Below are 14,454 nucleotides of genomic sequence, written 5' to 3'. Positions count from 1 at the left end.
ATTTAGTCCTACTTCATTAATTTGGACTCCAGTCTTATCATCTGCTGATCTGAACTTAGCAAGTATCTTCTGATCTGATCGGTTTTCTTCTTTGATGCTCTTTTTTTTTCTTTTTCTTGCTCGAAGGCCGTTTAAAGTGGCATGTAACTGCAGGCCACACTGGAACATACTCCCTCGAGGTGGAGGGAAGTAAGGAACCACTCAGCTGAAGAGTGGCTGGTTATGGATGATGCTTTGATGCTTAATGCAATTGCAGATATGGTGTGATGTGAATGTGTGTTGTTTTGCTAGCACTGAAAAGTTTATATGAATATTTGGAGGATGTCTTATTCTCTGTAATTGTATTTCTCTTTCTTTCTCTTAATTATATTTTCTTCTGTAAATAAAAAAAAAAAAAAAATTTACATGAGTATAATAAAAGGTTATCGTTTCAGATTTAGGGTATTCATTTATTCTTTCTAAATTTTCTTTAAGCACATCAAATTCACAGAGTTCTTCAGTCTAGTTCAGAGAGAATTGTTGAAGGTACAAAACTTTCTCTACAAAATTACTTAGGAGCTACTTGGTTTAATACAGAGTAACAGTAATGATAACTATGATGATGATGATGATGATGATGATGATGATGATGGTGGTGGTGATGATGGTGATGATGGTGATATGATGATGATGATGATATGATGGCATGAAATGGGGGGATGGATAGTTAGTTGCGAGGGTAAATTTCAAATGAAAGATGGTGATTGATGTGTATAGAGATCATATCATTCTCTTGATGAACACACCTCTGCCTTTTATTCCTCAAGTCCAATATAGAAAGGATAGGAATCTGGTCCATCTTAGTGGAATTTCTCTTTATACTTTCTCCCCCAATTCAGCTTTCCCTTTCTCACTACACAAAAGGGATTTTTCTTTTCCTTTCTCTTTTCTCTCTTTCGTAATTTTATTTGGGAAGTAAAAAAATTGGAATTTTATTTATTGATAAATACATAATGCCTACCATTTCAAAACCTATTAGCCTAGTTGGTGAATTTAACATCTTCTTCTACGTTTTTTCTATTATGTTTTTTTTTTTTTTGTCATTTTATTTCATAATTTATCATTTTATCGCATTATTTTATTTTATATCGAATTGTAATGTTTTTTTTATTATGTTATTCTTTTTGGACCGGTTTTATTTTGTGTTACTTTTTGTCATTTTTCTTTTCATTTAAGTTAAGTTATATTATTTTATTTTATTTGGTGTCGATTAATTTTATTAATTATCATTTTATTTCGTATTGATTAACAGAATAAGATTTTAATGTTTATCATCTGATCATTATCATCTTCAATCTCTAGATTCACTGTTGTAAATACCGTCCCGCCAAGAATCATCATCACCATCAACAACACCACTTCATCTTCAACCTCCAGCTTCACTGTCTTCTCAACGACACAATTTAGGGTTTTGTGATTGTAAAATTTCAGAATCTTGGAATGTTTGAGAATAATTTTTTTGAAAATAATCAAAGAAAGGTTGCCCATATTGCTGCAAATCTTTTCTCTGATCTGTTTGGAATTCCCATTTTACTGTTTTAAATTTTCTACTTCAAGCTAAATGTTTGGATCTGCTTCATGCTGCAGAAGAGCTACATGTGAGTTTGTCGGGACACTTTTCTCCTAAGCCATATACATATATATATATACTCCTTGTTAGCGTAATTATATGATTAAAAATGTAAATAAAATTTATTTAATTATATAAATTATGGCTTATTGTTACATAAACTATCATTCAATTATACAGCACCTTTGAAGTTTGTAATTGTAATCTGATCGATAATTTTTTAAGATGCAACCTAATTCTAAAGTTAAAATGTCGTTATGATTTTTCTAAAAGAAGCTACAATGTTCTTTGTTTAACTTTTTACATGCATGCACCTATAATTATTCTTTCAGTCAATTCCATGGATTTCCTTTTAATTTTTGTTTTAAATTTTTAGATCATGATTATTTGTAACAAATATTGAATTTTTATTATCTGAATTTAAGTTTGTATGTAAAAATAAGTACAATTATTAAAAATAAAAATTAAACTTAGAAATAATATAATTATATTTGTATTAAAATATTTACTAATTTAAATTTTTCATATTTTTGTTGTAATTTTTAAATTATTTTCATGTCCAAAAACTATACATATCAACTTGGTTATTGATTCCGTAGAGCTATTCATTAAGATATTTTATTATTATCCTAAATATATTTTAACTTCATCCAATTTTTTATACGAGAAAAAGATCTTATTGTGTGTCGTAAAGAATGTTAAAAGACCATATGAATGAGCATTTATAATTGAGGTAGATTCTAGTATTTGGTTAGATAAGACTCCAGGCTAAGATGACATTATCACCAATAGACGTAATTGCAAAAAAAAATATTTATTTTCGCACGAAAAAAAGATAATAAAATTTGTACGTAACTGACAGGTAGAAACTAAATATTGTTAATGCTACTTTCTGAAGTTAAACATATATTCTTTACTCAACGTCATTATGGAGTTATTTTATTGGTGGTTTTCATGCAATGAATGATTTTGCTAATTGATCAAGAGGGTCGGGCTTGAGTTGACTTTCATGGCCTCGTTTACAAATTACATGCTTCCTTTTATTATTTTTCACATTACCTTTTGCAATAGCCCTTATGGATAATGTTTTCGATCTTTCCCTTAAACTTCCTACATTTACTAATGTTGTAGCTTAAGACTTTATGAAAGTGAAACTTTATTGATCTAATTAATATGTTATTGTTTTATCTCAAGATCTTACCATTTAAGGAGTTTGTCACCTTGAATCTTTATAGACATATAAGATCGTTATGCATTTACAAGAGTAAGGGGTGCCAATAAATCGAGACAAGCTAAATGCTTAGATATATGAGTTTGATTATTTCGAATACTGTAAGACTCTATTTGGTTTGAATCTAGGTTCTAACTATTTTTGATACTAAAGTATGATTCCTTTTAATATATATATAATTCAAGATCAATTTGAAAAAAACTAAATCTAGAATTAAGCTGAAATTAGCTCGAATTTGAGGTGAAATTAGCATGAGTTAGTATAAACATTTCAATATATAAAACACAAAATTTACTAAATATATGCGTAACAGAAAATAAATGGATAAACAACTATATTCATAAGTTTTCAAATCAAAAACTTTCAAGTTCGGCTCATTAATTAAATGCAATTCTTAGGCTCAAATTCAATACTAAGGAAATTTGTACAAATTTTTGTGGAACTGGATTTAAACAATTTATAAATGCATTTGATTCGTTATCGCTCCTAACTATAGTGTATTATACTAGCTCTCCTTGCCCAAAGAAGCTCAAGATTTCATAAACAGATTTATTCACTCGATGTTGTTTAAGATGTTATGCGAATCCAAAGTGTATTCATCGCGGTGTCTTTTATTGGAGTCTCTTATGCTTCCATCACCATAAGAACCACAGTTTACTCTATATTTATCTATTTTTATGCTTAAGAGAAGAGTTCCACTAGATTCTTTAGAGGTTCTAATTAAATAAATGGCAATTTCATGATTTTCTATTGGTAATTACTACTATGGCACACCTTTATCTAAGTTAGCCAAAGTTAAAAGTTTTAAATAAAGTGTAATGATATAGCCTAAAATAATAAAGCATAATGATACACCTTTATCTTAGATATTTGATTGTTAATGAAATGTGCTAAGAATTTATCTGCAAGGTCCTTACAGCCATGCACAATTCATGACTTGATGCTTAAAACCATTCATCAACCCTTTTTTTAACTTAAGAAAGAATTTTCTTCACAACATGGCATTTATCGTCCACATAAACAACTTTGTAATAGTTGAGATTATCCACAAGATCTTTTATTCCATCATACTATTCTAGTTAAGACAGTTTAATCTTAGATGAAGCAATGATCTTCCATACAACTATATATGGAAAAAAAGACCCATCACTTTGTGGTCCTATAACTCATCCTTTAACAATTTTATTTTAAGCTTCTCCAAACAAGTCTTCGTCACCAGTTGTTTCATTAGTGCTGACAATTTTTTTAAGGTTGGCTATGTAATAATTGGGTCCGAATTTTGGCCCGGAATTAATCTTAAAATAAATAAAATAAAAATAAATATATATAAATATAATTTTTATACTTATAAATTTTTATTTAATATAAAAATTAGAAAAAAATAGGTGGATGATGAAATTGAAAATAATTTTGGAAAAAATGTGTGAAAATTTAAGTTCGGAGATATTTTTGAAAGAAAAATTAGAAATTGGGAGTCAAAATGCAATTTAAAAAAATATGTCACGTAGGAACATCCAATCAGCAACCCCGACAAACCGGAGCACGTTGCGTGGTAAGATACGCTGACTCGGTGTCATGCGAGAAGCCACACTGGTAATTCTTGTGTCCGCGATTGGACGATCCAGATTTCTTCTTGTGCACGTGGACGGTCCGAATCCGTTCTCTCCTCAAGTGCGATCGGACGGTCACGATTAACGCAATGAACGGTTCAGATTTGTTCTCTCTTTAAACGCGATCATACAGTCCAGATCAAATCGCGATAAACGGTTCAGATTTATTTTCTCTTTAAACACGATCAGATGGTCGAGATCAAACGCAATGAACGGTCCAGATTAAAGAGAGACGGGTATAAATATCCCACTTCATACCGAACCCTATCCCTAGCCGCCAGCAACCCGCCAAAGAAGAAGAACTAATCGTCGGAGAAGAGAACCAATTGCCACCCGCCACCACGCCGGAGCCACCTCCCACCGTCAAAAAAGGTATAAAAAAATTCATTCACTCAAAATTTAATTTTGAACACCCCCATGGCCAAATCGAAGCAAAAGGACTGGTGGATGAGTTGAAAACTGCAGGTGTCGCAGGAAAAACCAAAAACTGCCCCCGATGAGCCTTTTCTTGATTTTCGTTTCGTGCGATTTTTTCACAATTGTATTCACTATTCTGTTTTTTACAAGTTGACCAAAAAAAACGTCCAACCGTAAATGTGAGCCAGCAGAGCCGCTGCACTGAAAAATTTCATTGCCGGAAGTCTTTGTTTTTCGACTTTTTTGGCCAAACGATGCCCCTTAACGTGTTATCTCGCAGGGATGAGTATAAAACCGGCCAAAATCAGCCAAAACTGACCGAAAATAGCTAGTCTGAGCGCCGCGAATGGCGGCATCGTCGTCGGAACACGGTGGTGTCACCGTGCCGAAATTTTAAAATTGGCCAAAAAAGGTTTTTAACATCGATTTTGGATTTTTGGGGTATTTCTAAGTACTTGAACCGTATTTTAATCTAAAAAAAAAAATTCAGGGAACTTAGGGACCATTAGAAGGCGCAGCTGAAAGTTTAGTATTTCGGATACCGATTCGGGTAAGAATCCTCACTTTATTCTCTGTTATGGAATTGAAGTCTAATTATAAATTATAAAGTATTTTGCATAATTTAGAAAACTTCGATAATTAATTACATGTTACTAATGAAGCCGAAACCGGTTATTTATCACTGTTTGTCATGTTTTAACTGATTGTTTGATTTTACAGTTTTAAATGCATGATAATACACTGGAATTAGTAAGATGATTTAGTTGTGTTTCCTTGATGCATGTATTACTTGTCTTGCGTGATTTACAGTTGAATTGTGAAACTGAAAATTAAATGTAAATGAAAAATTACTTGGTCAAGTGAATGAATGAAACGATTGTCTTACTGGATATCCTGAAAAATGGTAGACAGACGAGTACATAGCGAATCATACCGTGAATGTTACCTCATACCGGACAGGGGTATCGAGAAAAGATATTTTTGGCGTTCATACCGAACAGGACATAGGGACGGCCTAATTCACCCTCATACTGGACGAGTATTGAGCGATGATATTTTTGGTGCTCATACCGAATGGGGTATGGGAACGGCCGGTTAGTTGACAAGTTTTATTATGGGTTCACGCATAATGGGACATCCCTATGAACCCCCAAGGATACTAGTAAGCAAATAAAAAGGAATAAGTTATTGTTCTGACTAATTGAATATGAGATTATAATATTTTTGTGTTATTGCCTTTATAGGTCGATTTTTGAAAATCTCGCTACGGTAAGTATGCAATAAATAATTTTATTTATGATACATAAATTTACTTAAATTAAGAGCTTCATTAGTTATTTTTATGATTTTTATCAATCTTCATTTCTGTATCGGTGAGTAATGTAATATTCTTACTGGACTAGTGTAGCTCACTCTTTCATTAAATATTTCAGATCAAGAGAATCAAGATCCAGATTCCGATCCACAAAAGGATTGCGAATAGGATGCCCAGTTGTTTACTTTGCATTTATTTTTTTGATTTTTCATTATTCTTTTAGTCTCGTAACCCTATTGAGTATTCTAAATTATTATGTAAGAAATATAAACTCTAACTTTATTAGTTCGCTTCTGCATTCAATTTATGATTTTATTTTCTTTTAAGTTTCGGGTCATTGTAGGCTAACTTGTCATCTACTTCTTTGACCTTATTCCTGATGTCCCTTAAATATTATAAAATTTGGCTTTATGTATATTTCTCCTACTATAAGGTTAGAGTTTTTGCTACCATTTGTTTGATTTTGGTTAAGGTGTTTCACACTTGGAGGTATCTCTTCCAAATCTACCTTATGTTGCACAATGAGGGATTGTAGTTACCTATTGTTAGTTGGCGTTTTAAGAAATTGATGTTTCTATTTCTTTCTTACATTAATTGAGCAAGATCATTTAGGAGAATGAAGTAATGATAAGGTAAATTATTCACCCTTATACTTTAAAAAATTTATATTTATGACGTACATGTGCTTCTTTAAATCATCATCGTCATTCCTTACTTCTCATATACGATGCCAATTGATATTCTTAAAATGACAAGGAACAACCAAAGTTGATTATCATGAGTTTAGAGACTAAGGGAGCTTATTAGTTAGGAATGGCAACGAACGAGGCAAGTTCAAGACAAAATTTACCAAAATTCGATCCAACTTGCCCCTACAAAGAACAAACTCAAATTCTTCACAAATACGAAGCATGTTTGAATCATTTTTTTTAGATTATGTCAGGTTTACAAGTTATTTAACTCGAATCTCATTAATTATTTTATTATATTAATATAATATATTTATATTTATAATAATAATAATAATTTAAAATGTATATATACATACATAGCATGTTAAGTTCAAAAATGTTCGGTCTCTCCTCTTTTTTCACCAACCTATACCTAACATAGCCCATACCCAATTCGACCTAAGTTCTTACTTTGACGAATAAAATAGTATCGGATCATATTCAAACGAGTTTAAATGTAAAATGTCATCTTTATTGTTACTGCTTGCCTTAATCTTTATGTAGACTTTAATAAGGTTATGTTTGACGAGTGCTACTTCAAGTTTGATAAAATTTAAGTAAAAACAGAGAAAATAAAAAATGTTTAAGAGTTATGGTTTTATGATTAAACATTAAAAAAATATATTTTTTGGTTGGTTATTGTTAAGAAAATTTCGTACACAATAAACTTGTTGCTAAACATCTCTTTGTCATGTGTTTTTTATATAATATGTCATCTATTTTGCCAACATTAATTAATTAAATTGAGTTATAAAAAAATTTGTTAAAGAAACAAGTATATAATTTTTAAATTCATGAAAATAATTTTAATTTATATTCAAAATTAAAATTTGTTTCATAATTTATTATTGATCGAATCTTCAACTTATTCTAGGTACTTATTATAATTTATTATTTAATTTTTTATTATTATTTGATTTACTATGTTATCTCAAAAGTTAAAAATGGCATTTTATCATCAAAATAATAATAATAGTATTAAGTAGATTTGCCGCAGTACTTTCGGGATAGACGCGCGCGCGAGAGAGAGAGAGAGTTGAATGGGAAGCATAAACTTGAAAAAGCACAAACCCATTTCCTTCTCTCTCGTCTTTCTGTGACTCTCTCTCCTCTACCTTCAACAATTTCTTTTTTTTTTTTGGGTAAGGAGCATCTCTTTTGTTTTCTTGTTGGTGATAAACAGTGTGTTTGTTTGGTGTATGGAATATTTACTTTTCCTTTATTTATCGCAATCTCCTATCACTTTATCCCTCACTCTCCGCTATCCTTTCTTTCGCAGCTCGGGATAGACAGTAATATACCAGTGAGTTTTCGATTCATCTTCTCATAGGGGTATTAAGATCACTAGTTTTACCTTGGATTATTGAGTAATTTGTGTGTTTTTTATGGCTCTAGTATTTGGTGCCTTCTCTGATCTGACGTTGTTGGTTGCTTGATTTCGTCTTTTAAGCTATATTGGACTACTGGGTCAGACAGAGTACCTAAAAAAGTTGGAGAGAGAGAGAGGGAGAGGGAGAGATGGAGTTTATATATGTATGTATATGATTGTGGTAAAGGCGACCTGGGATTGGTTTTCATTTGATTGTCTGTTAGATTTGATTCTGAAACAAATGGAGTTTTTGTGAATCTTGTATCGTTGGATTTTGGTTTGATTATCATGGGTTTACTAAATTGAAAGTACCGACTTGCCCTAGTCTATCTCTACTTTTGTTTGTCAATTTCGGTTTATTTGACCTAAATTTAGGGTTTTTATTCGCTTTTAGGGCTCCTACCAGTTGGGTAATATAGTTTATGTTATTGCGATTCTAACTGTTCGTTTTTAATGGGTTTGATTTTTGACTGCAGAATCGTGGTTGAGAGCAGGAGGAAGTTTGTAATGGGGAAGGGTTCGAAGACTAACTGCAAGTCTGCATCCCACAAACTCTTCAAGGACAAGGCAAAGAACCGAGTTGATGATCTGCAGGGAATGTTCTTGGATCTGCAGTTCGCAAGGAAGGAAAGCCGTTCAATTGATGTTGCAGTCCTTGAGGAGCAAGTTCATCAGATGCTCCGGGAATGGAAAGCAGAGCTTAATGAGCCATCTCCTGCGTCTTCTTTGCAACAAGTAGTGTGGCTTTCTTTTATGAATCTCTATACGTGCTTGTGTATGTACCTCCTAGTTGCAATTTTTGAATGTGATTTTCTTGAGTGGTATATAAAAGAAAAGGGGTGATTACCAATTTTCTTTTATGGATCAGAGAGTACGTGTATGTGTATGTAGTAATTTTTGAAATGTGATTTTCCTGAGTGGTGTATAAAGGAAAAGGGGTGACAATTCTGGTATATACTTGATTATTTTTGTTAACATGTATATTTCAAATTGTAAAGGAATCGTCAAAAGTTGCTTGTTTTACATATCTATCTGAAGTATCTTAAGGTGTTGCTCTGCTATTTTGGTTGTTTTATCTTGAGTGTATGCCCATATGGGTATCTGCAATGAAGTTGAGAAATACAAACCCATAGTTCTGATATTGATTAATATTAATAAGATACTAAAAGGGGTGATTTTCAATGGGCGATTAACAGGGTGGTACTCTTGGCTCATTCTCGTCAGACATTTGTCGGCTGCTGCAGCTTTGTGAGGAGGAAGATGATGCAACAAGTGGATTAGCTGCACCGAAGGTTGAGCCTAATGATCAAAACCTGCAAGTTGGAGATAATACTGTATTCCAAGGGGTGGGTATTTTGTTTTTGGTTCTTCAACTAATTCTTTATTGATTATATATTTTGATTATGATTATTTTTGGCAACATTAGTTTCCTTTTGTCGGACGTGACACATTAATTGGACTCAAGAAGCAGGCATCAAGAAGATTGTGTGCCTTAAGCTAATTGGCTTCAGAGTCTATTTCATGCTCACTGCATAAACACCAGAAAACTACATACTATATTTATCTATTTGTTTAATTGGCGTGCCTATTATGTACTTGTTAGGTATAGTAATAATGCATTGATGTCCTGTTGATGACCTTATCTAGATTTATTAGTTGAGAATTCACTGACAAATTTACCCTTTGTTTTGGTTGGGGCTTTCTAAAGTATAATAACAAGATAGAGTGAGTGAGAATTTAATTTCTGTACCAAAAAAGGAAGAGGACTATTAATATTTATATTTATCTATATTTCGTAACATACATGTAATCCTCCAATAAGGATAAATCAAGGTTTTGGCCGTTTCTTTTAAACCTCCAGAAACCCGTGAAAGATCATGTCCTTTCAGCTCTTTGAATTGGGAGGTTGACAAGGCTATACAAACAAATTTTTCAATGTATGTGTTTTTTTTTCTTGTGTCAAGAAAGTGGCAGCCCTACAAGTTTGGCCTTGATTATTATCCACTTTCTCATCTTTATGTTTTTTTTTCATGTACCACTTGGTTGTGCTTTTGTTCCATGGTTTAATTCTTTGCCCTCAACAATTCATCCCCTTTGGTTTTGGGAGATGTGTGATCTGGCACTGGCTGTTTTGAAGTTAGCTGTGAGAGTTCTTCTAGATGTGCTGTTTATGTGGTTTTGCTGTCGTAACTTGCTCAGTTAATGGTTGACAATTTAGTCTTTGTGGCAGCAGCATTTATGGGTCAAATGCTTTGGATAGTGTTTTATGGAGCTTTCTGAGGCTTTAACCCTTTGTATTGAAAAAAATCATTTAGGTCTAAGGTTTTTTTTTCTAACCTCTGGACAAGTTTTCAATCTTATAGAATTTAGACTATATAATTGTGGCTGTAAATATTTTTATCTAAATTTATTTTCCATTAACGAAGTAAAAGAAAGATCTATCTGGAGTTAATGCCATTGTTAGACACAGAAAGATCTAAATAGGAATGATTCAATCCTCTAGTTTCCTTGCATTCAAATACTTTTTTTAGGTGACTAATTTAGTAACCACTGGTAACATCTTGGACATATTTGTTCCCAGGGAGAGTATCACTGTCGGACGCCTCAGTTTTATGTTGAAATTTTTTTGTTTTATTTTTCAATAAAAACTTTATGGTAGTTTGTTTTGAGTGTATTTGAAATATAGTTAAAGGAAATATGTTTAAAGTAAGGTAGTTTAAGTTACTTAAGCAATTGAGTTATCTAAAACATAAGCAATTACGTATCTAAAGTGACGTTGCAAAAAACAAGCAGTTTTAAAACTAAAAAATTTATTTATTAGAAATATTTTATGTAGTACACCATTTTATATACACATTTTTAATTTTATGATGTTGCAAAAAAATAAACTGTTGTTTTTATTAAAAAATTAATAAACAATATATTTACTATAAATATTTGCAAGGAACATTATTTTATGTGTATATTATTAGTTTTTAAGAGGACATCAAATGGTAATTAAAGTAAATTAGTTTTATTAAAAAAATAAGAATCTAATAAGTTAGCAGTTGCAAAGCTTAGTACTGTTTGGGATGTGAAATCAACGAGACTCTTGGCTATAAAATTCCATGGATATGATTTGCAGTTATATTTTCTGATGAGTGTTTTTTTAATTTCTTTTTATTTACAGGGTGGCTAATTTTTTCAAGGGCCTTGGAGAAGAGTGCTTCATTTTTCTATACCTATAATATTTTGTACATTACTAATCTGCAAGAGTTTATGTCCATCAGCTGGAAGAAATCTAATAATTGTTTCCCATGTCAGAGAGTGCTAGATGTTCCATTCCATTTTTCAGCCTGCAAAGCATAGAGAGTTAATGTTCCTTTAAAGCTTCAGAGATTTTCTGCCCTCTCCCTGTTGTTCTATATATTTTATTTAATTATATGCACCTGTTTTATGGTAATTCTAGGCATAGTTGTTTTTGTGGTCCTTCCACCACTAGTTTCTCTTTCGAAGACTCACTATGAGGTTTGTGAATTGAGGCTCTACAAGTTCTGTTACTGCATAATCAATTCAAGCTTCCTTCTGGATATTGAGAAGGGAGAGTACTGTGTTTGATTTGTTACCTACAATTGTCATGCCTTTTATATCATATTTATGGGATTAGAATGGCTTGTAGTCATGCTAGTTTGTTGAGAGCTGGCAGTGGGAAGAGAGGAAAGAGAAGGGAGGAGGGGTATAATTTCTTGAATTCAGCCATCCATGGGATGAGTTCTCCTCTATTTAGAGAGTAAACAATTGTACATGGGTGGTACCCCCTTGTTTGGTGCCTTGTGAATATTTTTTTTTGAGATAAAAATATATATATATTTATTTCAAAAAAAATGGGATGAGTTCTCCTCTATTTAGCCCGAGAGAGCATAGGATGTGAACCAATTTTCTCCTTTATCCACCAATGGAAGAGAATCATGGAATTCAAAAAGTGTCATTACTGATTATTCTATCTATTCTTCCCACTCTACATTTCCATGCATGATTTGAAATATGTTTCTGCTTTTTTGGCCTTGTGAATTGCATGCATGCCTCACTTATGTTTTTAATATTTATTATTGTGATGTAGAATTTCCTATTTTATTGGTGTTTTATCATATCAAAGAAGGGCACTAACTGGTGGATCTGGTAATTGATAAGTTTCAGGAATACAGTGTGAACCAGGGGCAACCAGAACGTGGCTTTCCATTGCTTAATAATTGCAAAGATTCTCCATCTGGAATGCACAACATGCCGGTTAACAATTTTGAAGGCACTAATCAGTTGGATTATCATCATTTTGACATGCATCAAGACTTTGAGCAAAATTTCTATGTTGGTTTTACTGGTACTGTCTATGGTGGGGAGGATGCCATACCTCATGTTTCTGGTTATCTGCCAAGCATATGCCCCCCACCTTCTGCATTCTTAGGTCCTAAATGTGCACTTTGGGATTGCCCAAGGCCTGCTCAAGGGTTGGACTGGTGTCAGGACTATTGCAGTAGCTTTCATGCTGCATTGGCATTGAATGAAGGACCACCTGGAATGGGTCCAGTTCTGCGTCCAGGAGGCATCGGTCTGAAGGATGGTCTCCTTTTTGCTGCTCTTAGTGCAAAAGCCCAAGGGAAAGATGTTGGTATTCCAGAATGTGAAGGAGCCGCAACTGCAAAGTCACCATGGAATGCTCCTGGTAAGTCTAACCCTTTTGGCTTGTAGTAGTAATGTTTTCCTTTCCTTCATTGGTTGGATGGGAAAGGAACACGGCACTTTAATAATATCTTAACACTTTTTTGTGCAATTGCAGAGCTCTTTGATCTTTCTGTTCTTGATGGTGAAACAATTAGGGAATGGCTTTTTTTTGATAAGCCTCGAAGAGCATTTGAAAGTGGGAACAGAAAGCAGAGGTCATTACCTGATTACAGTGGTCGTGGTTGGCATGAGTCAAGAAAGCAAGTCATGAATGAATTTGGAGGACTAAAGAGATCGTACTACATGGATCCACAACCACTGAACCATTTTGAATGGCATCTTTATGAGTATGAGATCAATAAGTGTGATGCATGTGCCTTATATAGATTGGAGCTGAAGCTTGTTGATGGGAAGAAGAATTCTAAAGGGAAAATAAATACTGATTCAGTTGCTGATCTACAGAAGCAGATGGGAAGGCTTACTGCTGAATTTCCATCCGATAACAAGCGTGTTGTTAAAGGAAGAAGCAAACTTAATGCTAAGGTAGGTGTCGGAAATGTTTATGTGACTCCAAACGTGGTGGCGCCAACAAATGAAAAGTTTGATTATGGACTGGGTATGCATTATGATTACCTTGTTGAAAATATAACTGACTATTACATAACTTGATGGATGGATGAGAAAGAAGCTAAATTCCGGAAGGCCAGCTGCACTGGCTGAAGCAGGTATACAGGTACTAATGGAGGATCTGTCTTCTCATGGACATCAGGGCGAACTCTTTTCTATTTGTTTTTCTTTCCAGCCATATGGAATTGTATATAATTGATCGTCATACAGAAATGATGCATATTAGACTGTCTTGGATCCCGGAGCCTGTTCTAACTTAACTTACAAACCAGGAAGGTGGCTGTTTTCTTCAGTCCATTTTTGTAAGTGATGAAGATTGAGGGGAATGCCAGAGACGAGATAATATTGGTATGGGTATATACATATATATATATATATATTGTCACCAAATACATTGTGGGTTTTCAACTTTATGCTAATTTCCATCAGTAGGCTGCTAATGGATGATACCTGACTATTACATTTCCATGATTTTCAATGGATAAAAATTGGCTGCTATTATACTTTTAAAAATTTTTTTCTGATTCTTTTTATGAATAATCTCTATGATGTGCTTACACCTCCTCTTCCATAAGACTAGACACCCAATTTGGAGGTTCTGATGGGTGCTTCTGAGATAACCTTAGTTACACTAATTATCCTGAGGTTATTGACAATTATCTTCTGTCTTTCAGATCTATTTAGATTTTTGTTATGTTGAAGAAATTTTGCATTTGTTAGCATTTGTTACTAATTTGTTAGTAGGTGCTTGCTTTCTTGTTTTAAAGTTGCTTAAATTTAAAAACCTCAGTTTAACTCCTTTTTGAGTTTCTATAAACACTTGAAGTTATAATATAAAATCAATATA

At 33.0% G+C, this 14,454-nt stretch overlaps 1 protein-coding gene across 5 annotated transcripts; it reads left to right on the top strand.

The window, feature by feature from the left end:
- Positions 1-7,909: 7,909 nt before the first annotated feature.
- VOZ1 (vascular plant one zinc finger protein) lies at positions 7,910-14,120 on the top strand. Of its 5 annotated transcripts, XM_022052034.2 has the most exons (6): positions 7,913-8,055; positions 8,193-8,216; positions 8,759-9,017; positions 9,479-9,628; positions 12,459-12,981; positions 13,096-14,120. In XM_022052034.2, exons 3-6 carry the CDS (start codon positions 8,790-8,792, stop codon positions 13,647-13,649), a joined length of 1,455 nt encoding a protein of 484 aa, XP_021907726.2. In that variant the 5' UTR covers positions 7,913-8,055; positions 8,193-8,216; positions 8,759-8,789; the 3' UTR covers positions 13,650-14,120. The 5 variants fall into 5 exon arrangements, with proteins under 5 accessions (XP_088063323.1, XP_021907726.2, XP_088063321.1 ...); XM_088207197.1 differs by lacking the exon at positions 8,193-8,216 and having other exon boundaries at positions 7,910-8,055; XM_088207195.1 differs by lacking the exon at positions 7,913-8,055 and having other exon boundaries at positions 8,062-8,216.
- The last annotated feature ends 334 nt before the right edge of the window (positions 14,121-14,454 follow it).

The sequence above is a fragment of the Carica papaya genome, chromosome 7 (assembly GCF_054855325.1).
Source record: "Carica papaya isolate Zhongbai chromosome 7, ASM5485532v1, whole genome shotgun sequence".
Lineage (NCBI taxonomy): Eukaryota > Viridiplantae > Streptophyta > Magnoliopsida > Brassicales > Caricaceae > Carica > Carica papaya.
This window is presented reverse-complemented; position numbering and strand designations above follow the sequence as displayed.

Coding starts and splice junctions, on each gene's coding strand:
- VOZ1 (XM_088207197.1), top strand. CDS start 8,790: ATGGGGAAGGGTTCGAAGACTAACTGCAAGTCTGCATCCCACAAACTC. Junction 9,018..9,478: donor CTGCGTCTTCTTTGCAACAA/GTAGTGTGGCTT, acceptor GGCGATTAACAG/GGTGGTACTCTTGGCTCATT. Junction 9,629..12,458: donor ATAATACTGTATTCCAAGGG/GTGGGTATTTTG, acceptor GATAAGTTTCAG/GAATACAGTGTGAACCAGGG.